General features: G+C 42.2%; 1 protein-coding gene across 1 annotated transcript; it reads left to right on the top strand.

The window, feature by feature from the left end:
- Window positions 1–2,899: 2,899 nt before the first annotated feature.
- Window positions 2,900–8,656, top strand: LOC115820281 (cathepsin S). Its single transcript, XM_030783796.1, has 8 exons — window positions 2,900–2,953; window positions 3,553–3,673; window positions 3,862–3,984; window positions 6,144–6,296; window positions 6,769–6,993; window positions 7,093–7,258; window positions 7,434–7,536; window positions 7,672–8,656. Exons 2-8 carry the CDS (start codon window positions 3,554–3,556, stop codon window positions 7,769–7,771), a joined length of 990 nt encoding a protein of 329 aa, XP_030639656.1. The 5' UTR covers window positions 2,900–2,953; window position 3,553; the 3' UTR covers window positions 7,772–8,656.
- Window positions 8,657–17,363: the final 8,707 nt, after the last annotated feature.

The following is a 17,363-nucleotide window of genomic DNA, read 5'->3' as shown; positions in this document are numbered from 1 at the left end:
ATCAGGGCAGAGGTATCCACGAGAGTCAGGCAAAAATCAGAAAACAGTTCCAGGCAGAGGTCAAAACCAGTAAATATCCAGCAAACAAATCCAGAGAAAACGGGAGGCAGTATCTTGATCCAAAAACAGGCAAAAACAGAGGTTCAGAAACAGAGAACAATCCAGAAAACACACAGCGCATACTACAAGGCTTGATCAGGAATTGTACACTAGGTAACAACTCAAGACTGAGCAAAGAACTGAAGAAAACAAGAGGCTTAAATAGACCAAGACACAGGTGAAAACAATATATCAATATTGAACTAAACAGACACAAAACAAAAGACTGAGGACCCCACATGGTCAAAAAAAAGAACTACACTTCCCAAATACATGACAATACTATTTTCATAGGAGTTAAGTTCTGATTAAAACTTAATAATTAGTAAATACTACACTATTGCACTCGTACAACTGGACAGTAATGATTTTTAATATATTTAAGCAAAATTGAGTCTGCAAGAAAATTTTTAAATGATCTCAATATGAGATAAATTATGACAGAAAAATAAAGGAATAAAAAAAACATTACTATTCACCAATATTACATCAATAATTAATCATTTAAAACCCCTGGAGGGGCTGTTTTTAAAGCTCTGGAACCCCTGACACTAGCCTGCTAGAGGACACGGGAGGAACACATTGCCCCCCGAGGGCAATAAGGGAAATCCTCCGTTGGTCAAACAAAAAATCTACAAACTATGATTGGAGATCTCCAAAACTAAAAACATCTCATAATCTACCATTAAACAGCACTTACTTGGGAGCGAGGTTTAAAGAGGGTTTGTACTTGTATGGTTTGAAAGCAGTGGACCAATCTGACCATCTGGAGGTAAGTGTTAAGTTTTAAGGCCCTGCACACCAGTTGTTCGTCTGAATATGAAAGACATGTGTTTATATTGAACATAATCTCATGACTATTTAATGATGAAATACTGAATCTTTAATGTTATGTGTTTGTTTTGTAAGCACTGGTGCTGAAGTTTCTGTCCAGGTTGACAGTAGATGTAAAGAGAGATGTACAGACCAGAAGACTGGCGCCTCGTCCCTGGAAACTGAAACTTGGGAGCAAATGGCTGTTTCACCGTAACAGTGATGCAAAGCATACTTAAAACCAAACAAAACACATTTAATTAACACAAAGCACTATTAAAATTGGCCATTTCAACAACAGATTTTGACCTGATAGAGTCTAATTAGGTATAGGAGCAGGCAGACTATATATGGGCAGAATAAGGAATCTGAAGGAAAAAAGATCATGGAAAATTGAAATTTAGAAAGCTATTACTTTTAAAAGCTTTATCTTTCTGACTTGGCTAAGTACTTATGTGTGTAAAATGTAATACGTCATTAGTTGGGGAAGAATGATGGAATATGTTATATTTTTGTGAGATGATCCATCCAGTGAAGGGAAGGAGGTTCACAATGATGTGTTTAAACATAATTTAGTGGGTGAAATGAGGAAAAACAAGAACTATGTATGACAAATTCACTTGTTTTTTTCCCAATGTGAGCTGGCAGAACATTTTGATACTGATAACAAATTACCTGAGGTATGGACGACTGGTCTGATTATACTCTTTGCTGTCCGAGCAGTAGGCTAATACCATTTAATATAAATTCCTTACAAACTTCCACATACTGGTAACAAATTACCTGAGGTATGGACGACTGGTCTGATTATACTCTTTGCTGTCCGAGCAGTAGGCTAATACCATTTAATATAAATTCCTTACAAACTTCCACATTGCAAGTGTTTACAAGTGTTAATGGAATACTGCTCGGCTATTAAAATAATCTTACGCGGAGCCGAGGTTCGCTGTACATCCGTGACACGAACAACTACTAGCTAGGGGGCGCCCAGTCCGTACACTCTCATAATTGCACGGACTCCGGCGAAGGAGGATTATATAGTTTACTATCAAGTAGTGTTTATCCACAACCAAAATACAAATTAAATTTGCATAAATTTGCATAAGCACTGTTAACTGAACTTTTATTACGATCAACGTCAGCTTCGAGTACCTTATGCATTTGCTGTTGACTAAATTGTTTCATTCAGTGAGGTTGTGATTCAGTCTCACGTGAAGAAAAATACAGATGATCTAGACTACTTAAGAACAGGATGTGGTGATTTGTTCTGTCAGAGAAAACAAGATGAGTCATCTGTTAATCGCTTCTGACGTCTTGTAAGACACGAGATCATGAATTCTCAGCAGTTCAGTCTAATTAAAACGTTCTGTTCTCGACTGTCCACCGGCTGAGCGATTTCACTTAGGAACTTAGAGGATACACAGATGAGAACTGATTTTTATCAGTTTTACAAGGACTGTTGTGGTGTTCTAACGTAACATGACAGAACATTTCTTAAGGATGACACACTCGAATAGCCTGTTCCTACTTTTTACCGTTCCTGTGTGGCGGGCTTCGGTTTTTTATTATGCTTATTCCTTGCACAATTGTAGTGCTAATTAGACGAACGATCTCAATGTTCTAATGACATTGAGCTTTTCATTCGAAAAGCATTTTATTGTAAATTGTCCTTTGCAATCACTATTAGACAACTGTTGCGACCATACAAAGACTGCAAATGTGCAGGTTGTTGTATGGTGACAAATTACTTGCCATGGTGTGACATCTTTTTGTGAAGTTATGGAAAGGTATTTAGCATTATTACTATTACACAAAACTATCATTGCTGGCATAATATCAAACAGTTAGTTTAATGCACCTCGGCGGAGTTGCTTTTTAAAAGGCCCATGGACAGAAAAAGTCATTTCCCCCTTATTGCAATGAAGAGCGAAAGCATCGAGTCATGTGATGCTACTGTATAAAGCCTTACCCGGAAAGTACGCTTTAATTTACCTCCTTCGAGGCTTGAAGACGGAGTTACAAAACTCATCTGGAGTTCAAGGTTTGATAAAAATGTCTTTTTATTGGCATTAAGTAATTCATATTAGATTTTTGTAAATGGAATTTGTTCGTTTTGTAGACGTTTCCATGGCTCGGGAAGTAACGGACGATTTACTTTCGATTCTTACCTGACATTGTTTTGTTTTACTGACACACATTTTTGACAGTTTCATCGACGGCTGATCGCTGATTGTTAAGATTAGACCTATTTATAAAGTTTGAACAAACTTCTTTATGACTTTCTGTCTAAAATAACGTAATTCTTACTTCATACGTTAATTGTACAAATTAAAAATATAAATTTGTGTACCTAGAAGTTCGTGTTTCAGTTCATGAAGATGTACACACACAGTCCCCAATGGAGTTGCGAGGATGAAAGCAAATTAATGCTACTTCCTTGATGAAACGAATGCTTATAGGCCTACATATGGCATGCAAATTATGTTCCAGGATGTGTGTAATTTTTACACAGGCTGACAAGGTTAAGGTTAGAATAGCGTAGAGTTGGTTGACTGGTTGCCATTATTCTGAGGAAAAACTTTTATTGAAGGACTGAAGGATGTTGAGGGCTTTGCTGATTGTTGTGGTTGTGGTTTGAAGGATGTTGAAGGCCTTGCTGATTGTTGTGCTCTGTGGGGCATCGATGGCCCTGACGGACCCAAACCTGGACCTCCACTGGCAGATGTGGAAGAAAACTCACTACAAGTCTTATGAGAATGAGGTGAGATACTGGAGTTTGACACTGTGAACCGTCTTTCCAAATGCTGTGTTGTCCTGTTTGGGTGGGGTCTAGCTTCTCAAATTTGCTGGGTTTGGAAAGTGGAAGTTGTTTTCCACCTGAATATGCTTACACATGTAGTATACATGAAAGTGAATGTGACTAACTGAATCGGATTTGTCTTTCGGCAGGTTGAGGAGTTGGGCAGGCGGGAGCTGTGGGAGAGGAACCTGAATTTGATCACCCTCCACAATCTGGAAGCTTCTATGGGCATGCACACATATGACCTGGGCATGAATCACATGGGAGACCTGGTGAGTTTCTGCCTCTTTTCCAGTAAAGACTTTTCTTTTCACTCAGTCACAATTTGTATAACAGATTTACAGAGGGGAGGGGCCTCTTTGAACCTCAAAATGATCAGTTCTTCCAAGCCACATTCAAGTTAAATCAAGCATGTTGTAAGGAAAGAGTTGGGAAACTGGATGCATGTGCAAACCCAAGGGTCTTTATTCAAGAGGCAGAACAGGTGAACAGAGACTAGCTTTCTTAGACTCATACATACGGCCTATCAGCCTGAGGAACAAACTTGTCTTAGGTACAGGAACTTGGTTCAGGAACACATGCAATCAAGCGGGCTGGCCAACGCAAGACAACCACCGCAAACCAAGGCAAAGATCTCACAAACGGTAAACAGAAAGACAGGGCTATTTATACAAACTAAAACCAGGCTTAATGAACGGAGAACAGGTGAGGGATATGAGGGCTAGACTTAACTGAACAGAAAACAGGTGCTCATGATTTTTAACTAAAAAGACAATCAGACCAGTGATTGGACGACCAGTGATACTGAATGCTGAATGGTGGGACCGGAGGGGGAAGGAGATGTTACATGTGTTTGTTACATGCGTCCAAAAATAACCATCTTCTTCATTACTTTAAAGGACATTTACTCTCATAGAATTACTTTAAAAAAGCTTTAAAAGTCCAAAGCAGCTTAATTAAATGACATGCATACTGGGAAGGTTGAATACACACTGAGGAAGGAGTTTTAGGTGAGTTTTAGCTGTCCCTCTGTCACTCCGAGGAATAATTAAAGACGCTTATATTGATATTTGTATTATACTCGACTCAGCACATTCCAAGTTATAATGCAATGAAATATCACAAGACCACACAGAGGCCAAGGAAGTGGAAAAGGTATAAGCATTTTTAGGAATGTTTCTCAAATAATCGAAAAATGGACTATCAAACATAAACAGCTTATCAAAAATGTTTTTGAGAGTAGTTTTTGTATTGCTTTTCAAGATTTCTTTGGTTTATAGTGTCATCATCAGCTGGGCAATTCTTGTGTAGCATGTTTAATTTAAGTTTCCCTGCGGAACAAAGATATTTTACACTCAGGAAATTAATCTTTTCTGTTTTGGTTTAGTGACGCTGTGGCCATTTTTGGCTTTTTACATCACAAAAACAAATGGAAAACTTATGTATTTTAAAATGAATACGTATGGAATTGAATGGAATTTTCTTCACATTATTTTTTAGTTCAGCACAGTATAGTTTTTCCTACAATTCCCATAAAGCATCATAGGATGTTTTTGCCACATGTAAACAGATATTTTGGGCTTTGCCTGGAATTTGCCTTAAACAAGTCTATGTGTACCCCACAGCTGTTTCTAACAGTATCCTCTGATTGAATGGCACAGACACACTCTTGGTTGTCTTACCATTTTCTTTCTGCCCTTGATCCAGGAAGTCATACTGCAGTGCCAATTTTTGACAACTTGATGAAAGCAGGTCCCACCCATCTAAGTGTTAGTGCGATTAAAGCTCTTATCCCCTCTATAAAATTATGTTGCTCCACTTTTCAGTGCCACTTTCACCTACCCACTTGAGCAATATTTTGTATGTCTGCCAGTAAGTCATTTTCTTTGGAAGGTTTTAGGATTCAAGACAGGTGAAAAATGCAGTCTTGCAGTGAATTCTTAACAGGAATATGACTCCATCAGTTTCTTCCTTTTGGAGAGAGTTACTCCACATGAAGTTACAATACATATAAGAGTCGATGGAACAGTTGACATTTGTTTCATCACTCCTTTTCTGCATTTATCCATGGTTCTGCGTTTCCCCACATTACCACAGACAGAGCCGACTAGCAATTATGTAGTAAAATGTTTCTCAGAGTGACTGGCTCAAGCAAAATTTATAGAGCAAGAATACTATTGTCAGCATCAGAATATGTCAAAAGAGCGAAGTCCATTCAAAACAAAACTGGGTCATCGACACAAATCATGTGGTGCAACTACATGATGCAAAGAGGAGATAGCAAGTGGAATGAAGAGGTGATAGGTTAAAATCCTTGATTGCAATCCTTTGATTTTTGTACAGATAAACATAAGACTCAGGGAATTGGAGATTGTCGAGCTCATTTATGGGATTTTTTTCAAAAACTTTATTGTGACTCTTTAACTGACAGACGAAAGAAGAAATCCTGCAGAGCTTTGCGGGGACTCAAGTGCCAGAGAACCTGAATAGAGGACCCACAGCATTTGTTGGGACGGCCGGGGTACCACTACCTGACTCCATTGACTGGAGGGAAAAGGGATACGTCACAGATGTAAAGTACCAGGTAGATCCGTATGTCTTTTTTTATACCATAGTTTTCCTTTGAGCAGACAGGCGGTTCTCTCACATGTAAAATGTCATGTGATGTTCTCTCCATGGTCCTTCAGAACCAGGATATGGCTGAGCTGAACACTGTGTTCATTTCATATGTCAGCATACTTTTTCTTTAATACTACTGAACATGTTAACCACAGTCAGATGCAGTGGCGTGACAGTGCAAGTGTCAAGAACTCGTGACATACGCATCATCTTTCTCAATTTCAATTCCCCTTTCTTCTCTCTCTCTCGCTCTCTCTCTGTTGGGTTGGTTTGGAATGTAATGAGCTATTTCCTCATGTGTGCAACTTTTTCGTAATCTTGCTTAACATAAAGCTGTCACAGCAGTTTCGGAAAAGGGAGGTTTGAACAGTAAGACAGGAAACTGAACTTAGCAAAACGATATGCTAGCAATATGAGACCTTCTGTTCGTTTTCCAGGGGGGCTGTGGTTCCTGCTGGGCGTTCAGCGCAGTTGGGGCTCTGGAGGGTCAAATGAAGAAAACCACAGGACGTCTGATCTCCCTCAGTCCTCAGAACCTGGTGGACTGCTCCTCCAAGTATGGGAACAAGGGATGCCATGGAGGTTTCATGACCCGGGCCTTCAAGTATGTGATTGACAACAGAGGAATAGAATCTGACTCATCGTATCCTTACGTTGGCGTGGTAGGTTGGTCTTGACTGGTGTGACTTTTGTTGTAAATATTGTTCCTTTTTTGATTTATTAATGTATTTTTTTCTGTTTCCTGTGTCCTGTCCTTGTAGCAACAACAGTGCCATTACGACCCTTCACAGCGAGCTGCCAATTGTTCTTCTTATAACTTTGTAGCTCAAGGAGATGAACAAGCGCTGAAGGAAGCGATTGCCACCATTGGCCCAATCTCTGTTGCCATAGATGCCACTCGCCCTCAGTTTATTCTGTATCGCAGTGGTAAGTACAGCATCAGTGTATTTACTTTTTCTTTTTTTGTTTTAGAATAACTTGACTTATAGTAGCAGAGGAACCTACTTTTTCTGCTAATCCAAGATGCTGTTAATTACTGTGGTTTGATATACTGACGTTAAGTTGCTATTGTTCATTTGTTTTATATTCTGATCAATTATAGGTGTGTACAGTGATCCTACTTGTACCCAAAATGTGAATCACGGTGTTTTGGCCGTTGGTTATGGAACGCTGGGCGGACATGATTACTGGCTCGTGAAAAACAGGTACAAAATTTGTACAACCCGCAGCAGTGCTGTTTGAATGGATAACAGTGCAAACTGAACTAATGTTGTTATTTACTGTGGACTCTACCCAGCATTGTTCAAATGATCTGAGAGATTTTTTTCTTGTCCTTATAGCTGGGGAACCAGTTTTGGAGATGGTGGTTACATCCGAATGGCACGGAATAAGGGAAACCAGTGTGGTATTGCCTCATATGCCTGCTACCCAATCATGTAAACAGAAGATACAGATGTCCTTTGGTGCAGCTGTTGTTGCCCAGTCTTGAGGACCCACAGGACAGTGCATTTTTGCTCCATCATCATTGTTCTTTACAACAGTGCAATTGGGTTGCCATCAGGGAACACACAGCAAATGCGCATTTGACAATTAAAATGGCCAAATTATGAATAGTCACTTAAAACATTTTAAATGTATTTGTGCAGAGTGGACCTTGTTAAATAAAGAACAGCCAAATCCATGGACTCTGTGATATTATAAATATATCACAAGAGATTTACACCCTTGGAAAAAAAAAAAAGATGCCAGATGTGTAAGTTATTAATTCATTGGAAACAAAACCATAAAACTTAAGCAAACTGTGTTTGCAAATGATGTTGTATAAGGTGTGTTCATTGATTATGTTGCATAACAAAATGCTGAATGTGAAACAAGTTTGACGGGGATATGGATTTCATGTTTCCTTACCATACCACACAGAGTTTCCTATTATGACAAGGCAAACAGGTGCACCAGTTCACACATGCCGTTAGTAGGTGTGTACGCTCACTTTTGGCAGCCGCTTCCACGGTCCAGAATAGTGTTGTAAGCAAAATAATTATTTTGGTTAATATAAGATGAAGATATTCGTCAATGTAATTCTAAAACTTTATAGTCGTTGCACTATGGGTTCGTTATTGTTAACCTGGTAATAAGGTAAAGGGCATTACTGTAAATTTAATGTAATCTTTCATGGACTAGAAAATCATTGTGCTGAGTCCATGTTTGGGAGATGTAGTTCTGTCATGAGAGTGAGGTTGTCTATGTAGTAACAAGAGCAGCCTAGCTGTAGTTTTGGTATAATATCTTTTACTTGGCTTGTATTTTATGTTTAGTTTGCCTTCAACATTGTTTGTCTACCTGCAAACAGCTTAAAAAGATAAATAAAAAACAATCACTGTTTTTGAAATGCTTATCGTGTAAGCCTGGTTCTTCTACCGGCCACAACACGCTCAGTCATATTACGTGTTTACTCATTCTACCTTTGGCAAATTGACTCACACACATAAACGAACACATATACACACACTGCCAAGTACAGTTTAGAGTACAGGATTCACCATGCTGTCTTCCAAAGCAAGGAAAATGTATGGATATTATTACATCATATTTCTCAAATGAACTAATAGTTCTAAACTGAGTTCAATTCTGATTTCCGCTGGCTGAAAATAAAAGCACTTAACTGATACTTAACTTTGTTTGCTTTCTTCCCAGCATGACACTTAGGTTATTAAAGTTTATCAACTCGTATCAAAGTTCTGCTTTGTATTGTTAATGGAAGGAACAAAAATTAAGTTACATTTTTAAATTCACAGGACAAATATACATATCTCTGTCAGTCTTTTTTTTTTTTTTGGCTTTATGTACTTGTTGACAGTCAATCCAAAGGGGATGGGACTATCTTGTGCACACCTTTAAAAGGAGCCAATGATGGTTGCCAATGATGACCCTTCAGTGGATCTTAATTGAGCCAATACATCTCAGAGAGAGCTTTCAGTAATCTGGTTACAGCAGCAGGTCTTTGGTAGAAAGCCAGACCCTTTGATCTTGTCTAAATGAGTAATATCAAATGAGCAAATGTCATCTTCTTTTATTAGCCTGCTGCTCATTCCATGCGGAGGTGCACGCCAATGTCACTCTCCAAATCCATCTACACTTTGCCATGATATTCTCCAATGATGGAACTCCTACACCCACCTGTTGAGAGGGAAAAAGTGGAAGCTGGAATCCAAACTGACATTCAAAAGGTGAAAGCATATGTTACAAGCCAGTTCAACCCAAACTGAATACTGGCTTCAGCAGGAACGTTTAGATAAAGTGAAACAGGACGGTTATTTCTCAAGATTTTGGGTCCATTTGGTTCAGATCCATTTGGCTGTAAAACTGTCAATGAAACCTGGAAGATAAACTGACTGATTTTAACTCCAGATTTTAGCAAGATTTTAAGAGTGATCAGAAAGCCTATTACCTACCTTACTGCATTGAGACAGAGGCAAACCAGTAATGAAATCCATAGAGATGTTTGCCCAAGGAAGACTCAAAATGGGTAGTGGATGTAAAAGACTGGCAAAATGTGAGTCAAGGACATAGGCTATGCACAGGTCATGCAAACTTGAATGAAGGATTTACCATCACTACCCATCTGGCCACCGCAAATGCTTCCTGATGTCCGTGGTATCCTGTCAACTTTGATGAGTGCCTCTACTGAATCACCTACAGTCTTATGGGCTGAGTAACAAATAACACCCTGGAGGTGTCCCACCTGGGTCAGGTTCATGGTCTTGTGCTTTGCAAACCACATCTTGGACAGGGTAACAGTGAAGCCAGGATTTGAGCACTGGGGAGAATGATTTTGGGGACCTGATTCTTCTTCAAAATATCGCACTGGCATCAGCTTTCATGTTCTTTGAGCTGGATTGAGATTCCAAGTTGACAGCTTAGGAGACATCTCATCTTGAGGTGGATGGTCGAAGATTGACCTGAACAACTGGATTAACTGGTCAACAGACTGTGTCTCCTCTCCCTGCTGCTCCCATAGTGCCGTCACCCACTCTAGCGCTCGACCAGTGAGGAGAAAGATGATGAAGGCAACCTTCACTGTGTCAGAGACACTGGCTTCTGTGTCTTGGGCAAGACACAGGACACACTGAAGAAGGTAACCACAGCATGGTTTTTGGGTTAGCCACTGTGGCGTTCTGGGAGAGCAAACTTGTGCTTCCTGGATTCCCAAGGTTGAGGAGGTGTGGCAGACAGTGGTGACTGGGTAACTGGCTGTGGTACTGAACAAATGCGTCCAGCGAGGTAGCAATCTGCTGTATTTTTTCCCTTAATGTTGGACCTGTTCCTGCATTCCTTTTGTTCTTCTTGTTGTTATATTCATTCTTGCTGTTGTGTCACAAGATGGGTTTGTTGGATGTCAAACATCTCCCCTGATTCCATGTTGATAGCATCTTCCATGTACAGTCACACAACTGACTTGGAGACCCTGGGTAAGTTTGATGCAAGAGCCTAAAATGTTTAAATAACTCACATGTAGTACAACACAACACAAGATGTCAAGTAAAATGATCTGTAGAACACAGGAAACAATGAAAGACATGTGAGGCTCACTGAAGCAAACTGCCAGACTTCACAAAAGTGATATGAAAGTTCCAGTCTATCTCTAATGCTTAGCAGGAAAGGTGAAAATTAGGAACAGGTAATGTGAATTGCAGAGAAGCGGGGTGAGATTATGACACAGGTATAGTAGTGTGAGACATGATAGAGGGGTGTGGGAGAGAGGGGCAGTATGGTATTTATTTATTTACTTATTTACTGTAATGTGAACATTTGTCATAACTCCACTACCTCTTTTACAGTGACCTTCTGGCTTGGTGCAAGAATGGAGGAGACCTCCAAATATGTGAACTGACATTTAAGCCAGTGTTTCTCTATCCTGCTCTTGGGGGACCCCTGCTCTGCACATTTTCTATCTTTCCCTGCTCTACCTACCAGACTGAACTCATAAGTGGCACTTTTGATTGGCTGAGCACACCTGATTTAATCAAGAGCATGTTAATCACACCAGTCAGGTGTGTTTAGAGCAAGGATAAATAGAAGATATGCACAGCAGGGGTCCTCCAGGAGCAGGACTGAGAAACACTGATCTAAGCAATACTGCAGTTGCATTTAGTGAGACATTTCTGAACAAAGGTTAAGTGGATTTTTCATGAAATTTCTGACTTGAAGTAATTTCTGACTTGAGGTCAAAGCCCAATAGGTTTCTACATAACAAAACATCATATTTGCACTTTTAATATTTTTCTGTTTTCCTGAATGAAGAGATATGTCTCAGCATTGAAGTCATGGCCGTTTTATGAGCCACAACTTCAACTTCAAAAAATGCAGTAGTGATGAAGCCTGATAATGGTTTCATGATAATGTAAAAATGAATCTGTTGGGTTTTAAACCTAAATATTGGAACCTTATGTGACAGTGGCAAAAAATACTTTGCTTACACCTAGTGGTAATCGTTAGTACTACCAAACAGAGCTTGGTTTGAGATGACACAACAAAAGCAATGGATCATACACAAAAAAACATTAAAAAGCAAAAACAAAAGTTAACCCACTCAATACAGCCAGAAGGCAAAGTACAAAACTTTACTAATTTAAGTCAGTACTAAGAGCTCAAATCCCTTCACCTGCACATAATATAGGTACATAGAAAACAAAGATTGTAGAAACCTTTCTGTTTCTTCTCTCCTCTATCACCACAAATTTTGATGAGCAAAATCTCTTCAGTAAATACCAGAGTGGTCTCGAGTTAAAAAGGTCCTGCAGACACATTCCCTGCACATGCATTTTATCTTAGTCCCTGACTGTTTTGTCATAAGCAGCCAAATAATGATGCAAAGTATACTTAAATTTTACCAGAACACGTTTAACTAACCACAAAGCATTGTCTTAATTGTTGCTCTCAACCTCCAGATTTGATCTAATGGACTCTAAATAAGTATAGGACTATGCAACCTGCATGTGCAGAATAAGGAATCTGAAAGAAGAAAGATCAAGGAAATTCTTGTCATTTTGTAAATTGAGTATCACTTTTAACAGCCTTTTGCTTAATCTTTTTGTCTAAGTACTTAAGTGTGTAAGATGTAATAGAAGTTCAGTCGATAGGGTTTTTTTTTTAGAGAGATATTCTATCTAATGAAGGGATGGAGGCAGCAATATGATCAAACACAACTTAGTGGGTGACCTTGAAAACAGGATTGAACGAAATCCAACTGGATCTCCTACTGTGAGTTTTGAGAGCCGTTTCAAAACTGGTGACATCAAACTACATTACCTCTAAAAAAATCAACTGGTAACTGAATGGCTCAGTCTTCAATCATGTAAATTATTTTTTGGTCAGTGGAAATTCCAAAGACCATTTAATGTAAAGATAAAATCAGCACCATCGTGACCTCAGATACAGTACAATGACAGGATTATATTCCTCGCTGTCTAGTACCATTTTAATACGAATTTCTTATGTACTTCCGCACTACAGAGCAGATTTTCTGTTGTCAATTTATTACAAGTGCATACATGATCGTGCAGTGATGCGGGGATCGCAGTTATACCCGCGGGCACTGCGGATAATCTGCGAATCGGGCGAGTGAGTCATAAAAATTAACGTTCTGATTAATAGCGAATGGGTGAAATAATACATCATGAATGAGGAAAATATTAATCACATTCTGTAAAATGTAAAAGTATTTAAGCTTCATTTTTCTTCAGGCACGAATTAGCAAACTACACTCTCATTGAGCCAATTGCGATGTGCATTTGTCTTAAGCAGCAGGGGAGGCTAAAAATATCAGACCAAGCAAAATTAAAAGGAGACTTAAAAACAAAAAGGGGTGAGGGCAGAAAAGTTCCTTGTAGGAGCGATCTTGGCACGGCTTCGGTCATGTTCCCAGTTTTTCTTTTTCTTTTTTTTGTTTTCCCCTTTTGTTTCCAGTATTTCGCTTCCCTTGTGTCTCCTTTGCTCCCCCTGTTGTTTTTCTGTGTGTGTGTGTTAGTGATGTGTCATTCGTGAACGATTCGTTCATTTTGAACTAATCTTTTGTATGATTCAGGAATAACAAGTCGTCTAAGTGAGTAATTCGTTCAGTTTTTCCTCAGGCCGTGCATGAGCGCCACCCAGGCTCAGTTTCGTTCACGAACGGGGGGGTATCCCTGAAAAGGAGGGTGACTGAGAGTGCATTGTGAGGTGAGCTGCTCCCTGTGTCACTGTGTCTTTGCGCTGTTACAGGGACCTTGCTGTCACCGTGGGGTGTCGGTCAGAACACAATCCAAGCATCCAATTTGGGTTTTTTGTATTTATTAAAACGCACGTACACCAGATCAGTTTGTTCAGTTTGCCTGAGTCTTCCTCCCACTCAAATGAGTCGCGCAGCCTCATCCCACTCAGGTGACAGTGTGATCAGCCGGCTTTGTGGTGGCACGGGTTTGTTGTGTTCTAAGCAGGTGAACTCTTCTTTGAAGCTGTCCATCTAAGTTTTCCTCAGGATGGTGTTCTCTGCTTCAGAATTGTCAGCTGCTGAAGGATTTCCTGTGCGCCCTGCCGCCCCATGAAGAAACAAGGTGGTGGTCTCCAGTAGCTCTTGGTATGTTGCACATTGCTTGGCATCTGGAAGTATGGTGTCAGTAGCTGTTTGGGTGATACCACAGAAGACTGACTTCTTTAACTCTGCAGCATCATCAGGAGGTTTGCTGTCTGGCTTCTTTGGCCACTTCGCTGGCGGCTGACTCAGGAAAGCAGGACCTTGGCTCCATCTGCTGGGCTTTGTGAGCTCCAATAAGGTTCACCCTCTGGTGATGTCATCGGCTGGATTGCTAGCTGACTCCACATATCTCCAGATGTGGTTGTCTGTGAGCTCCTGAATCTCAGCGACTCTGGTCCCCACAAACACTTTAAAGCGGCAGGAGTCTGACTGTAACCAGGTGAGCACCGTTGTGGAGTCAGACCACAGTACCGTCTGTTTGATGGGGACGGTCAGCTCATTCTCTAAGACCCTGGCAAGCTGTGCACCAGTCAAAGCTGCACAGAGTTCTAAACGTGGAATCGACTGTTGACGCTTTGGGGCCACTCTTGATCTAGCCATCAGGAACGCCACTTGGACTTCACCTCGCTCATCTTCGGAGCGCATGTATGCCACCGACCCATAAGCACACTCTGAGGCATCGCAGAAGATGTGGGTTTCTCTACTGACTGTTGGAGTGTCCAGCTCTGGGTTGGTGTAGCACCGAGGCATGGTGATGTTTCTTAGGCGTGGCAGCTCACCTTCCCAAGCTTTCCATGCCTGCAGTAGGTCTTCTGGGAGGAGGGGGTCGTCCCAGTCGCGCTCCTTGCTCCACAGACGTTGTACAATGACTTTGGCTCGGGTGATGAAGGGGATGATGTAGCCCAGTGGATCATATTGGCTAGCAAGGACTCGGTAAATGTGGCGCATTGTGGGTTCAGCAGGGTCGACTGGGCGATATCTGTATCCGAGTGTGTCGCTTCTGCAGCTCCAGCGCAGTCCCAGTGCTAGTTCTTGGGGATCTACTCGGTTCTGCATAAGCCACAGTTCACTGCTCTCTGACCTGGATTCCTTTGGCAAATGGCTGATGACATCTCCGATGTTACTTGCCCACTGCCTGAGGTCAAAGCCACCCATAGCCAGAAGCGCTCTCAGCTTATTTACTAACTGCCTTGCTTCTTCGACAGATGTGAGTTTCTGGAGGCAGTTATCCATGTAGAAACACCGTTCTACTGAGTGCCAGTTCGCTATGATCCAGAATGTGTCTTTGGAGTGCGAAGGTGGCACAGCATGGGCTGCAGGTTGTGCCGAACGGTACAACTTGCCATTCATACACACTAGGAGGAACATCTCTGGCCATGTCGCGCCAGAGGAAGCGAAGCAGGGGCTTATCTTGGGGTAGGAGGTGGACCTGGTGGAACATTCCCTTGATGTCCCCACTAATGGCTACAGCATGTTCCCTGAATCTCAGTAGCACCCCTAACAGTGATGGCCCGAGCGGTGGTCCAGGAAGTAGGAGGGTGTTCAAGTTCTGACCTTTATACTTGAATGAGCAGTCGAACACAATGCGGTTCTTCCCGTTGTGATGAACCATGTGGTGGGGAATGTACCAGGTCTCCTCTGCTGCCTCAACCTCCCTAGGACCCAGTTTGGTAACATAACCTGCTTTCTCCAATTTTTCTACCTCCTCATTATATGCCGCTGCCCTTTCTGGGTCCTTTGCTAATCTGCCCTCTGTGGCTCGGAGTCTTGCCATTACTGCCTGCTTAGGAGCCTTCGGGATTGGGAAGTTTTCCATTCGAAGCAAGGGGGTTGCATAACGGTCCACTCCATCAACTGTAATTCTAACCGTTTTTTCCTCCAGTATGTCGACTGCCTTACGGTCTTGCCTGGATCTGGTTACCAATTTCTCACTCCGGTATGGCACTGTGTCTAGTTGCCATAGTTTCTCGACGTGGCGATAAAGTTCAGCTGCTGGGGAAACAATGGAGGTCAGCAGACATTGTGTTGCACGGACTGGATTATGAAAGTCTCTTGCGGGCCCTTGCAGTGTCCAGCCTAGCCTGGTCCTGATTGCTGCGGGGCCCCCCCCAAGTGGGCCCAGTCGGACTGGCTCAACGGGAGTGATGAGGTGAGTGTTGTCGGCTCCAATCAGCAACAGTGGTGACACTTTATTGAGCGTCTCTAGTGGAAGTCCTTGCAGGTGACGGTACCTCTTCTGGAGGGAGGCAGCAGGGTGTGAGTACTCTGCTAGTGCGAGGTGATTGGCAGTGAAGGCGTGACGAATCCTGTATGTCTTTCTTTGGTTCGCCACTGGTGAGACTGTGAAGGATACAGATGACCCATGCAGTACCTTCACATCCTGTCGGACGGTCCTTAGTGCCAAATCCTCCGCTTCACCTTGTAACTGCAACTGTTGAGCTGCAGACTGGAGGAGGATTGTGCGCTCAGACCCGTCATCCAGCACGGCGTATGTTTCCAATGACCTTTCTCCATGGCGCAAGATGACTTTGATGACTTTAAGGAGCACATGGTTGCAGTTACTGGGACGATCTAAATACAGGGTCTTCACTGCCGAGTTCACCAGGCATGTACTCTCGCTGGGTCTCTGGTTAACGTCGTGAAGGACCTGCAGGTGCTTCCCGTTACAGATCCGACACGGCTTCTTGAGGGTGCACTGCGCTGCCTGGTGGGTGCACGCACATCGCCAGCACCTTCTGTTGTCCTTTATCCAGGCTATCTTTTTCTCAGTGGAGAGCTGTTTAAAGTCAGAGCACTGACTTAAATGACGGTCAGAATTATCACAGTAAGGGCAATAGAATTGGAACTTTGCCTTCTGTTGTGATGGTGAGGGAACTGCTGACAGGGACTTTGAGGCAGGAATGGATTTGTCTACACCATGCAGAATTGTGGTAGGCTGATGCTTGGGCTTTAGCAGGGGCCTCTCCCTCCGTGTAGCTGGAGGCTGTTCTCTCCTGGGTTGGCACCTCGTTTCCAATTGCAGCCAGGTGGAGAAGTCTAGGAGGGTGTAGGCCATAGTCTCTGGTTTGAGCTTACTGATGTGCCTCTTAAATCGGCAGAACTGGTCCGTTGGCAGCTTCTCCAGTAGGCGCTCCACATGAGAACCGCAGGCCAGCTCCGCCTGCCCCTGTCCGCCTAGTGTTTGCAACAGTCCCACAAGTGAATGGATGCGGAGGGCGAAATCGTCAAATGCCTGTCCATCTCCAGGTCGAATGGGAGGCAAATCCATGATGGCCTTGATTTCTCGGGAGGCTAGCTGACGGGGTTGACCGTACCTCTCGTCTAGCGCTCTGACGGCTCGAGTGAATGGGTCTGGTGCTTGAGAGAAGGCCAGTGCCAGGCGCCGGGCTTTGTCCACTTTCAGGTGCTCCAGGAGGACGTGGTACTTATACTGTTCTGTCTCTTCTGGATCGAGCAGGTTGTTTAATGCCATCCTCAGCATGGTATACTCTGTCTCATCCTCCTTGGTGAAGTCTGGAA

Source organism: Chanos chanos, chromosome 9 (assembly GCF_902362185.1).
Source record: "Chanos chanos chromosome 9, fChaCha1.1, whole genome shotgun sequence".
Classification (NCBI taxonomy): domain Eukaryota; kingdom Metazoa; phylum Chordata; class Actinopteri; order Gonorynchiformes; family Chanidae; genus Chanos; species Chanos chanos.
This window is presented reverse-complemented; position numbering and strand designations above follow the sequence as displayed.

Bases quoted from the DNA above. Each gene is read 5' to 3' on its own strand.
- LOC115820281 (XM_030783796.1), top strand. From the start codon at position 3,554: ATGTTGAAGGCCTTGCTGATTGTTGTGCTCTGTGGGGCATCGATGGCC. The intron at 3,985-6,143 runs GTGAGTTTCTGC...TTTAACTGACAG, and splicing joins TGAATCACATGGGAGACCTG to ACGAAAGAAGAAATCCTGCA. The intron at 7,537-7,671 runs GTACAAAATTTG...TTGTCCTTATAG, and splicing joins TACTGGCTCGTGAAAAACAG to CTGGGGAACCAGTTTTGGAG.